The 12,806-nt window shown below is 46.2% G+C and overlaps 1 protein-coding gene across 1 annotated transcript in view; it reads left to right on the top strand.

Annotated features, from left to right (window-relative positions):
- The window catches only part of RAB23 (RAB23, member RAS oncogene family), a 352,339-nt gene that overhangs the window by 290,718 nt on the left and 48,815 nt on the right, over nt 1-12,806 (top strand). Inside the window, exon 5 of the mRNA XM_085610889.1 lies at nt 11,102-11,184. Coding sequence (XP_085467015.1) covers nt 11,102-11,184 — 83 coding nt within the window. The remainder of the gene's footprint in view (nt 1-11,101; nt 11,185-12,806) is intronic.

Below are 12,806 nucleotides of genomic sequence, written 5' to 3'. Positions count from 1 at the left end.
ATAGCATTGAAAAAAGGCCTTGCTTATACAGCTGAAGATGGAGAAAAGTAAGGATGCAGTCTAAAGAAGGAGGTGACATTGAGGAGGTAACTGAAAGGGGCCGTATATGAGGGAATCCTTACTGTCCAAAGAAAAGGTTTAAGAATCCATGGCACTGGATAGCAAATTACAGTTTTACCACGCATACATTTCAATAATACCATATAAGCACTCTGAAGGTAGTGCAGAATGCATACATGGTATAGAAGGAGTGTTAATTATGAGGTTTGATGTTCATGATTGCTGCTATAATAGGGAATGTAGGTAGGAACTCATTAATGCCAATCCCAATCAACACCTGAAAGACTGTCACGCAGGTCCTCATCACCAGCTGCCTCGACTACGACAACGTGCTCTATGCTGGAATTTCCCCCCTGCTCCTCAGAAGACTCCAGACCATTTAGAACACCAGCAGCCAAATTCATCCTGGCCCTCCCCAAATGTACCCACATCACCCCCCCCCCCCCCTCAGAAACCTCTAGCTCCCCATCTTGTAGAGATGCCAGTTCATGATCCTCACGCATGTATACAAAATTCTACACAATCGAGGACCCTTCTGCATCCACCATCGTCTGAACTTCTGTCTGGCCACAAGACGCTTGCGTTCCACCTCACTTGACATCCCACACCCACCCGCATCTGTCGCAGCCAGGACCTGGAATTACCTACCCCATCACCCCCAAACAGCCCCCTCTCTGGCAGACCTTAGAAAGAAACTTGGCTCTTCGACGGAGACGTAATGGCATCAGTGCCCAGATACCCCTGAGGGTTACAGTACCAGACTATACAAATGACTGATTGATTGAAAATGCCTCTTGCTATGCAAAGCCTCATCAGTAGGTAAGATGCAGGAGTTTTGAGTGCTAGTCTGAGTCCTAGTCTGATAACCTCCTTCTCACTCTTAGAGTTTGGGATCATCCGCGTTGATAGTCCATAAAAAGAAAAGTTGCAATAGCCAAAATCAGAAAGTTGTAGTGTTGGAACCAAGGTAGTAGTGTACGCAAATAGTAGTTATTGAGTATTTGAAAAAAAATCCCAAGTATGTGGTATGTCAAGTGATAGTAGGTTTGAGGAAAACTACAAAGTGCCAGTAAGCTCCGTGGTAGTATATGCTTATAATATTGAAAGCCTACTGGAGTTCAAGGTAACACATATGAATGAACATATTCGGACATCCTGTTTTAGGTGCTGTTTATTCTTAGAAAAGGCATCTGGCGGAATTAGCAATATATACATTGATAAACAGAAAAGTGGAGCCAATAGCTGAAGATGAAATGTGTATATCCACCAGTTGTCTTATTAAGGATGCCAAAATAGCAAACAGAAGGCCCCCAAACCAGTATAGAGATGTCTAAAGGGGTTTCAATGGTCATAGTGTCCAGAAGACATCTAGTGCTTACATCCTGATTAGTATTATTTTTTTAGTCCTCATGTACCTTCAGGTGGTAGTTTTACATCACACTATATGAAATTGAGATCAACAGCCATCTTATCGATTCACTTGGATGGCTATCCCGATCTAACTTTAAGGCCATACCTCTCCCGCCAATCTTAGTTTTATCATTGGACTTAGAAGGAGATGTATCTACCTTATAATTTGGCTGGTCACCTTAAAAAGTCTGACTGCATTCATAGTCTCTTTGTTGTAAAGCCATGGCCTAACTCCAATTCACTAATCTTTACTGCTGCCTTAAACAAGTTTCGACCTGCATGCAGATGGGGTTGTATCTACTTGAAACATAAGTCCCTCCTTGACAAAAGGATAAGAAGAAACAAAGGTTTTACCTTATGCTTGGGAAAAGATTTCACTATTTAAAGTCCATGTGAAAGAAAATTAGATCCAAGCTTACCTTAATTACTTGACCCAAAATCTCTAACAATATACCGCTTACTTCCTCTCAAAAAACTGTTTAGCATCGGGCAAAGCATGTACATGTGGATATCATGAACATTCATCGCACCACATCTTTTACAACTTGGAACCGGACCTCTTGCAAATGTACTCATTTTGCTGGGCATCATGTAGATTTTGTGGAGAGTATTAGAATGGTTCCTCTTTAAGGTAGCGGATTGACAGTAGAATATAGAAGATTTAATGATACTTGCCATGAATCGGGTTGCTCTGGCGTCAGCAAACGTCCTTCCAAAAACTGTGAAGGTTGAAAATTTGGTCAGCTCCCCACCACCAACTTGATCTGTGCTTGTGGTATTGTCTTCCTGCCTTCTGAGGTACCCAGGTCTTGGTTCTATCTCTGCAGGAGGCTCTTGGATATTTTAAGCTTTTTTTTCATTTTTCATTGAGTTTCTGTATAATGCCTTCTGCATTTGACTTTATTGGAACATTTTCACATTTTTTTGTAACTGATGGAAATTTAAACCTATTTTTTTCATTTTTCTTTTCTTTTCTTAGTTTTTTTCTCTTTTTACCTAAACGTGCTATAACCCTCTACATTTCATATTTTTTAAATTGTGTTGAATGATTGATTTGTTATACACATCACATGTGATTTTATTCTGAGGATTGCTTTGGTGATCAGGCCAAGATAACCGCAATGAGCCATAGTTGCCCTTGTTATAACTGTTTTACCTTTGCAGAGTCTAATGTTTCAGTAGTGTGGTAGCTCATCCACAGATCATAATTAAGGCTCCCTGTTTTCCATTTTTACGGATTTTTACAGATAAATACAGACAGAAAAACATTTATTTTCATGTCTGTATTTATTTTTAAATGTGGATAAAAACGGAAATTGGGTTGATTCTAAATACTGTCATTCATGACTGCCAGGCCAATAGCTTTGCGGATTGACAGGCAAGGGGATTAAAAAATAAAGGATTTTAGTAAAGAGCCTTAAACAGCAGTAGATTTGCCAACCTTGATACGAAAATGTATGTATTTTCTTACAAGTGCATATTTTACCACCTGAGTGCGTATATATCATTGAAACCTGTCAGGCGTTCAGGCACGAGTGCACATTAACTAGTTAAATAAATGCAGAAATATACACAATTCAGCTTAATTTTTTCACAAAACCTAAAATAAATATGGATAAATACAGGTAAAATTTGCAAAAAATAAATATGGATAAATACAGACAGAAATGGGAAAAATATAAATACCATAAAACCGGGAGCCCTAATCATAATTCATGTCAAGATTTACATTTCTCCTCCATATTTTAACAGTGGAATTTCATACAGCATATTATATTATGTGTATTATTGAGCTTTGCACAGTTCTGGTGAGCTTCTCATGAGGATGGTGATGATCTTGGTTTGCTCGAAGAACTGAAGAGCCAGTCTTAAATTTCCAGGCCACCCAGATACCTTAGAGTGTGACCCATGGTCCTTCCCTCCTTTGCAGGATACAGTTGGGGTTTTAGGGCAAGTCAAAACTATTTTTGTAGTGTCTGGTAGAGTTCAGGTTCCATTGAAGCAATGTGATAAGGGCCAGTTACACAATTATGAAAACATTTGAATTGAACCAAAAATTAATTGCTTAAAAAACTGGAGATGCATTCCTAGAAACAGATTCACATTTTTGTACATCTTTTATAAACACATATTTGCCCTTCTCATAAAGGGAAATTAAATGATTGCGTTTAATTCGCCAGGCAAGGGTTTGTCTACCATTCAGGGGTCTCTGCGCTTTTTGTGTGCATAAAATCTGATGTGCAGATGACCTTTCCCTTCACATACCAATGGGAACAAGCATTTGCAATGCAATAGGTCTCGCATTTATAAGAGTTTGAGCTATTGGCATTGTAAAATTACAATGCCTTTTATTTATGTTTTGGTTTTAAAACAAATAAAAGGCATTGTCATTTACAATGTCAGTAGCATAAACTCACATAGTGTGCGGCGTGCAGCAGTGTGCGGCATGCAGCAGTGTGCGGCGCGCAGCAGTGTGCGGCGCGCAGCAGTGTGCGGCACGCAGCAGTGTGCGGCGTGCAGCGGCGTGCGGCGTGCAGCGGCGTGCAGCAGTGTGCGGCGTGCAGCAGTGTCGTGCAGCATGCAGCAGTGAGTAATGCAGTGTGTGGCGTGCAGCAGTGTGTGGCGTGCAGCAGTGTGTGGCGTGCAGCAGTGTGTGGCGTGCAGCAGTGTGCGGCATGCAGCAGTGTGTGGCGTGCAGCAGTGTTTCGTGTAGCATTGTGTGGCGTGCAGCAGTGTGTGGCGTGCAGCAGTGTGTGGCGTGCAGCAGTGTGTGGCGTGCAGCAGTGTTTCGTGTAGCAGTGTGCGGCGTGCAGCAGTGTGCTGCGTGCAGCAGTGTGCTGCGTGCAGCAGTGAGTGGCGTGCAGCAGTGTGCGGCGTGTAGCAGTGTGCGGCGTGTAGCAGTGTGCGGCGTGTAGCAGTGTGCGGCGTGTAGCAGTGTGCGGCGTGCAGCAGTGTGCGGCGTGCAGCAGTGTGCGGCGTGCAGCAGTGTGTAATGCAGCAGCGTGCGGCGTACAGCAGTGTGCGGCGTGCAGCAGTGTGCGGCATGCAGCAGTGTGCGGCGTGCAGCAATGTGTGGTGTGGTTTGTAAACAACAAGAAAAGCGGACATCAAAGGAAGGGTGGGAGGGAATGAGCATATGGGGTGTGAGTTATAACGAAAGTTAATTGTTGTAAGAGGGGATGCAGGAAGTGAGGCCGAGCGTGCGCTGGCGAAAGCAGTCTGCTGCTTTCAAGTCCGATGCCAGATGCCAGCTTCGCGCTGGAATGCCTCACAATGCACTGGCCATTAACCGCATTCCTAAGGGCTTGTGCCCTTTACTAAACCTCTCTGAATGCGTGAGGCGGCGCACGCGCAGGAAGTAGCTTGTGGCAAATGGAATGCGCGTGGTTGTGCGCGTAACCGCCACCCGATCCGCCTGGGAAGCCTTTGGGAGCATTTTCTGAAGCCCCTACAGAAGTCTCGCTTAGATCTCTTACGCGATAGCCAGGCGAGACCTAAAAAGGATTATGCGGTTTAACATTGGTATCCCAAAGACTTCTGCATCTGGTGTACACAGCATGCCTTCACCCATAGTTATGAAAACATTTTAAATGGTAGAACAGCCCTGAAATATGTTGTTCGAGGCATATGAGCTGCAGATTATACACTGTGCATAGATCGCCATCTGGTGTTGGGCCCGGATGTTTGCAGTTTGTTTTTCCTCTTGGAAAGTCTTTGGGAGTCACGAGGTCGGTGACTCCTCCTCTGGTTAGTATTGCGCATGGGCTTCGGCTCCATCCTCAGACTGTTTTTTTTCCGCCATCGGGCTCGGATGTAAAACTTCACGCTCCGGTTCCGAACTTCCCAGTTCACCGATCGACGCACAAATCCTCGCTCATCGAGCTTCTTCAAAGACATAAATCATATTCTTCATCTTCTCTTCGGCACTTCTTCGATTCCGGTGGTCGACGGCGGCCTTCGGGCCTATTCCGGCTCCGGTCTCGGCAGATGGAAAGAACTCCCTTCAAGAAGTGCCCTCGATGTGGGTCCAAGTTTCCCCACACCGATCTCCATGAGGTGCAACCTCTGCCTCTCCCCAGAACACGAGGCCCGAGACTGTCCCGCCTGCAAGTCTTTTCGCTCAAAAAAGACCATTCGAGATCGACGGGCTAGACGCAACATGGCGCACTCCTCGACCTCCGCTCCAGTCGACATTTTTGGGGACGACGTCGAAGCTCCGGGACAGCAGGACATCGAACATGAGGACGACGACCTCGTCAGCGCTTCCGAGGCCGACGACTCAGATGTGGAGGACATCACCCCGGCGCAGCGGGTCGTGAGTACAATTCCCCCTCCCACGCCCACGCCGATCCCGAAAAAGGCTTCGGTCACACCTTCGCCTCCGGGCCTAGGCAAGACCAAGGACACTGCTTCTCACACCCTACCTTCGGGCCCGGTAAAGAAGCCTTCTAAGCCTTCCGGCAGCTCGGGCTCGAGCCAGCCGGCCACCGGTGCCGACAAACACTCTTCGGCACCGAAGAAAAAATCGGCCTCCACCTCCACACCGAACCCGGCACCGAAGTCTTCGGGGCCGAAACCTGCTCCGGCACCGACCAAACATCACAAGACCCTCAGCACCGACACTCCCGTGCCGAGACCCCCTTCGGCACCGACCAAAAAACCGGAGGTTCCCAGGAAGCACGGCTTCGACAAACCTAAGAAGCCGTCGGCCCCGAAACCTTCGGCGCCGACCGAACAACCAGTGTCAGAGGAGCTCTTCACACCGGATCCTTTGCAGAAAACCCTCACCAAGGATCCAAAGACCGGACACTTGACATTGTCTTAAAAAAAGAGACACTTTGACAAGCCGGCTCCGCCTCCACCTCCAAAGAGAAAGGACATTGCTACCTCTCCTTTCAGGGTGCCTTCCCCACCTCCTTTACCTCCTCCACCCTCTCCACCTCCACCCCCTCCACCTCATCATTCCCCCACCTTGTCGCCTGTCCCAGACGATTTGGGGGACCTTTACTATGATCCAGCAGATGTGCCACAAGATCCCACCCCTACTGGATCCCCAGACCCATGGGATGATTATAACAATCCGGACATCCCAGATGTCCCACAGGATGACCTTTATCCATCTAGGCCATCCCCTCCTGAATATTCCTTGGGTTTTCACCACTTGTTACAACGGGCGGCACACTACCACGGGGTGGAGTTACATACCGACCCAGTGGAGGAGGACTTCCTCTTAGACACCTTTGATGATACACATAGGTCCACTGCCATTCTACCTATGTTAAAGGGCGTAATTAAACATGCCCCTGAGGTTTTTAAAGACCCAGTCAGGGCCAGGGTCCTAAACCCTCGAATAGAAAAGAAGTACAAAGCCGCCCCTACAGACCCTTCTTACATTAAGGGCCCTGCGCCATTAGATTCCCTAGTGGTATCTACAGCCAGGAAGCGCTCAAATTCTCAGGCGTCAGGCGAGGCGCCCCCACCTGACAAAGAGTCCAAGCTCCTAGATGCGTCAGGGAAGCACACTGCATCACAAGCGGCCAATATATGGCGTATTGCCAATACACAAGCACTGGTGGCCCGATACGACAGGGCGCACTATGATGAGCAAGAGACCATCATGCACCATCTCCTTGAAAAGTACAACACTAGGGCTAATGAACTTATTCAAGAGGGAAAAACAATAACCAATACCTCGATACGATGTGCCCTAGATGCGGCAGATACAGCCTCCAGGGCCATAAACACCAGTGTCCTTCTCCGTCGCCAAGCCTGGCTCAGGGTTTCAGGGTTTAAACCAGAGGTTCAAGCCTCTATACTAAATCACCCATTCGACCAAGATCATCTATTTGGTCCTAAAGTAGATGAAGCCCTGGAAAAAATGAAAAAAGATACAGACACGGCGAAATATATGGGAGCCCTACAAACGCAGACTCCCAGGCGCTCCTTTCGCCGTTCTTCCTTTCGGGGCACGGGCAGAGGCTACTCATCGGACAGTGCATCCACGTCCTCTAAATCCCCTCCTCAGTCTACCTTCACAAAGGGTTATCAAAGAGGCGGATAAAGAGGCAATAATAATCAGGGCAGAGGCAAAACAAATACCGCCCGCTCTGCCACACCTCCTGCCCAATGACTTTCCCCCGCTCCCTCCAGACCATTCCACTCCGGTCGGAGGCAGACTACGACATTTCCTTCACGTCTGGGAGACAATCACCTCAGACAGATGGGTGACACAAATCATTCAGTCAGGGTATTGCCTAGAATTAACATCTACACCCCCCCAACATTCCACCCAGGCACCGCCCTATGTCGCAAGAACATACTGCGCTACTGACACAAGAGGCGATCCCCCTCCTGCAAAAAGGAGCAATAGAGCAGGTCCCCATAAATCAACGAAATTTAGGGGTCTACTCCCTGTACTTTCTAATTCCAAAGACAGACGAGACCCTACGACCTCTCTTAGATCTCAGACCTCTAAACACTTAAATTCATTCGGACCGTTTTCACATGGTAACCCTCCAACAGGTTCTTCCACTTCTCTCCCAGAACGACTTTCTCACCACTCTGGACTTGAAAGACGCGTACTTTCACATCCCAGTACACCAATTTCACAGAAAGTACCTCAGGTTTGTGGTAGACGGACAACACTACCAGTTCAAGGTGCTCCCGTTCGGGGTAACAACAGCACCAAGGGTCTTCACCAAGTGCCTGGCAGTAGTGGCTGCACACCTCAGAAGACAGCACATTCACGTCTTCCCCTATCTGGACGATTGGCTGATAAAAGCCACGTCCTACCAACAGTGTGTGCGACATACCACCGCTACAGTCCAACTACTGCACCAGCTAGGCTTCACGGTGAACCATCAAAAATCCCACCTGGTACCATCACACACAAAACAATATCTCGGTGCCACCATAGACACCTCAAAGGCCATAGCCTATCCCAACCCTGCCAGGATTGCAAAAATACAGGCGCTGCGTCAAAAATTCCTATCCCAACACTCTCTCCCAGCAAGAGTGTTTATGCAGCTCATAGGGATGATGGCATCTTGCATCTTTATTGTGCCACATGCAAGACTCCAAATGCGCCCACTCCAAGAGTGTTTGGCGTGCCAGTGGAACCAGGCCCAGGGGCAACTGACAGATCTGGTGTTGGTAGACGGTCGCACCCATCGCTCTCTGCGGTGGTGGAACACCACAAACCTTTCCAGAGGTCGACCGTTCCTGGACCCGGTCCCACAAATAATCCTAACGACAGATGCATCGCTCTCCGGCTGGGGAGCTCATCTGTTACATCTCACAGCACAGGGCACATGGACGCCGCAACAGAAGTTACTCCACATAAACCATCTGGAGTTACTGGCGATCTTCCTCGCCCTAAAATCCTTCCAGGCACAGATTTCAGGCAAGGCAGTCCTCATTCGCACAGACAACATGACTGCCATGTACTACATTAAAAAACAGGGGGGCACACACTCTCCACAGCTCTCTGTTAGCACAGAGCATATGGAGATGGGCAATTCCACAAAAGATTTTTCTCCTAGCCCAATACGTCCCAGGAGTACAAAACCCCGTGGCAGATCTGCTGAGCAGACAGACACAGCAGATCCACGAGTGGGAACTTCACCCACAGGTTCTTCACCCGTTCTTTCAGAAGTGGGGGCATCCACACATGGAACTATTCGCCACCCACGAAAACAAAAAATGCCCAAGCTTCGCCGCCAGATATCCACACCCATTGTCCAAAGGCAATGCGATATGGATGAACTGGTCAAACAAATTTGCATACGCTTTTCCACCTCTCCCACTAATTCCAGCTACAGCAGCATTCCCTGACTCTGATCCTAGTAGCTCCAACATGGGCCAGACATCCGTGGTACACCACACTGCTGGAACTCTCAGTAGTACCACACCAAAAGCTACACCTCTCACCATGCCTCCTAACCCAGAACCATGGAGAGATCAGGCACCCGGACCCAGCTCAACTCAACCTTGCGATTTGGCTCCTGAGGTCCTAGAATTTGGATACCTTAACCTTCCCCCTGATTGCATGAACATTATCAGGGAAGCTAGACGCCCTACTACTAGGGCGTGCTATGCAGCAAAGTGGAAAAGATTTGTCGTTTACTGCCACAACAACACAATAAATCCCTTAAATGTATCCATACAACACATTATATGTTATTTACTCCATTTACAAAGGTGTAACCTAGCATATACCTCCATTCGGTTACACCTTGCTGCAATTGCTGCCTATTTACAAAACAGGCAGCACCTCTCACTTTTCAAAGTGCCTGCCATCAAAGCCTTTATGGAAGGCCTCAAAAGAGTAATTCCACCCAGAGTGCCACCCTCACCTGTTTGAATTTGAATATAGTCCTCACACGGTTAATGGGACCCCCTTTCGAACCATTACATAAGTGCGAGCTGCAATTCCTCACATGGAAAACAGCTTTTCTAGTGGCCATCACTTCCCTCAGAAGAGTTAGTGAAATACAAGCACTCACTATACAGGAACCTTTTCTTCAGATGCATCACAACAAGGTTGTACTGCGCACCAATCCCAAGTTTCTACCCAAAGTCATTTCTCCATTCCATTAAACCAGTCGGTAGAATTACCAGTCTTTTTCTCGCAACCCCAAACAGTTGCGGAAAGAGCCTTACACACACTGGATGTTAAAAGGGCTTTACTTTACTACATCCAGAGAACACAACCTTTCAGGAAAACCAAACAGCTATTTGTTTCCTTCTCCCCACCACACAAAGGCAACCCTATTTCTAAATCAGGGATAGCTAGGTGGATTGTAAAATGCATACAGATTTGCTACCACAAAGCAAAACGAATGCTATCTGTTCCCCCTAAAGCCCACTCTACAAGGAAGATAGGGGCTTCTATGGCTTTCCTAGGGAACATACCACTAGATGACATCTGCAAAGCAGCAACATGGTCAACAACACACACCTTCACAAAACATTATTGTGTAGATGTGCAAACCAAGCAACAAGCTAGTGTGGGCCAAGCTGTACTAAAAACACAGTTTCAGACAACTGCAACGGATGCCGGTGGGTACTGCTATATAATCTATGCACAGTGTATAATCTGCAGCTCATATGCCTCGAACGGAATATGCTACTTACCAGTATGCATCTGTTCTTGGCATGTAGAGCTGCAGATCTATACACGCCCACCCGCCTCCCCGGCTACCTGTATCCGTTCCAGTCTTATCTTATTTAGATACAATACACATGGGTTTCTTTACTGTTACTACTATGCTCCATCTTTCCCTGCTGGCGAAAAACAATCTGAGGATGGAGCCGAAGCCCATGCGCAATACTAACCAGAGGAGGAGTCACCGTCCTCGTGACTCCCAAAGACTTTCCAAGAGGAAAAACAAACTGCAAACATCCGGGCCCAACACCAGATGGCGATCTATGCACAGTGTATAGATCTGCAGCTCTACATGCCAAGAACAGATGCATCCTGGTAAGTAGCATATTTCTTCCTGTTTAATATTAGTACAAGATGGTAACAGCATGTACATTTGTCACTTGGCAAAAGACAGTGCTGTATGAAATACATTAATTGTCAATTTGCAAATTGTTACAAGCCTTATGTTTTTTTTGTCTTTTCTAGTGAAGAAGCAGAGGGCCTGGCAAAAAAACTAAAGTTGCGATTCTACCGAACTTCAGTAAAAGAAGATCTAAATGTAACCGAAGGTAAATAATGTTTTTCACAGGTTGTCAGACTCTGTTTTAAAAGTTTAGGAACTGTTACTCTGAAAAGAAAGATTGAAACTGAAATTCCAAATGTTGTTCATTTTCAAAATCTTAGAAAGGGTGGCTGTCAGTCACCTCTTTCACTATCTTTCCACATTTGCCCCAGTTTTCAACTTCATGACAAAAGCACAATGGTTTCTCCTTTTTGTCCAACCTCCTGAACCATGTCTGCGTTGGAAACCACTGTGGAGTCACTCTCTTGAATCATGTTTTTCATGATTGTGAAATCAAGTGCTCCTTTTAAATCCAAGGTTCGCTTTTGGCCGCACTGCTGAAGCTCCTTTACCAAAAGAAGACACAAACAGATGAACAAGAAGTAGAGGCATTTCTCTTCATCGCGTCATGGAAAACAATGAAAGGGATCCGAGGCATCATTATTTTATTTCCTGAAGCCTGTTCCTACTCCTGAAGTAATAACCGATCTATATTTTCAACCTTCCTTCTAATGACATAGAGGTAAAGGCTGTGTTGTCCATCTTTGTTGCCTCATGCTCTCTTCCACCTCTTAAAGCTGCTGTGGACCCTCTGCCTTCTCTGGTTCTTCTAGATGTCACCTTGATGCCTGGGACCATGGTTTTTTTGCTGGTACCATCAGTGTCGGAGCCTTCTAAACCCCCAAAACTGCTTACTAAGCCAGTACCAATGTTAATGTTATATGGTTTTATAAAGAGTGCTCGAAAAAATAACAGAACATCAGAGAGGAGAGAGGGCCTAGTTGTTAAATAGCCATGTTTCCAGCTCTTTCCTGAAAGTGAGCATGTTGAGGGAAGAATGGATCAAGAGCGGCAACTCGTTACCTGTTTGTCTGTACAAAAGATTAAGCTTCTAACTCCCCAGTAAACATTTTTAAATCTGGGGACAACCAGGATTCTTGCTCCTGAGGAATGGAGGAGTCTATTCGGTACATACTAAATTAATTTTTGTCTAAGGTCGTTGGATCCATTGTTGTGCTGTGCCTTGAAGGCTGTACACAAAGCTTTAAAATTGATCCTGATCCTGACAGGAAGCTATTTAAGATTCTGGATCACCGTTTTAACTGAGCTGAATTTAGCAGTACCGGACAGCAGCAGTGCACTACTGTCATTACGTGAATCCTCTTCAGCTCTGTCAAGGTAAACTTTTATCCAGTAGAACTAGGGCAAACACATCAATTCTTGCAGAAAAATCTATTTCTTGCACTGAGATGGATGAGTTGGCTGATTTTCACAGCCTCTTTGGCTCCGATACATGCACTCTGGCCATTTCTGCTCCATTTAACCTTGTTGGTGATGTCAACAGTGATGCAGACAATCTGCTAACGTCGAAAGAATACCAACAAAGTCAAGCAAGCTGCCCTATAAAATACTAGTTACCTCAACACTTCGCCTGAAGCTGAGTTTTCACCAGTAGAATCGACATCAACTGCTGAGCAAGTGCATAATGCAGCTGTTGATGAAAAATATACTTTATTCGATTTCATTAAAATCATAAAAGCAAAGTGCGATACAACCAGAAATGAGCTTAGAATCATTGTGCAAGTTATATATTACATTGCAATCTGGTTAATATAGAATCTAAAACTG

This window comes from Triturus cristatus, chromosome 6 (assembly GCF_964204655.1).
Source record: "Triturus cristatus chromosome 6, aTriCri1.1, whole genome shotgun sequence".
NCBI lineage: Eukaryota > Metazoa > Chordata > Amphibia > Caudata > Salamandridae > Triturus > Triturus cristatus.
The sequence above is the reverse complement of the archived record's forward strand: the minus strand, read 5'-3'. Positions and strand labels throughout refer to the sequence as shown.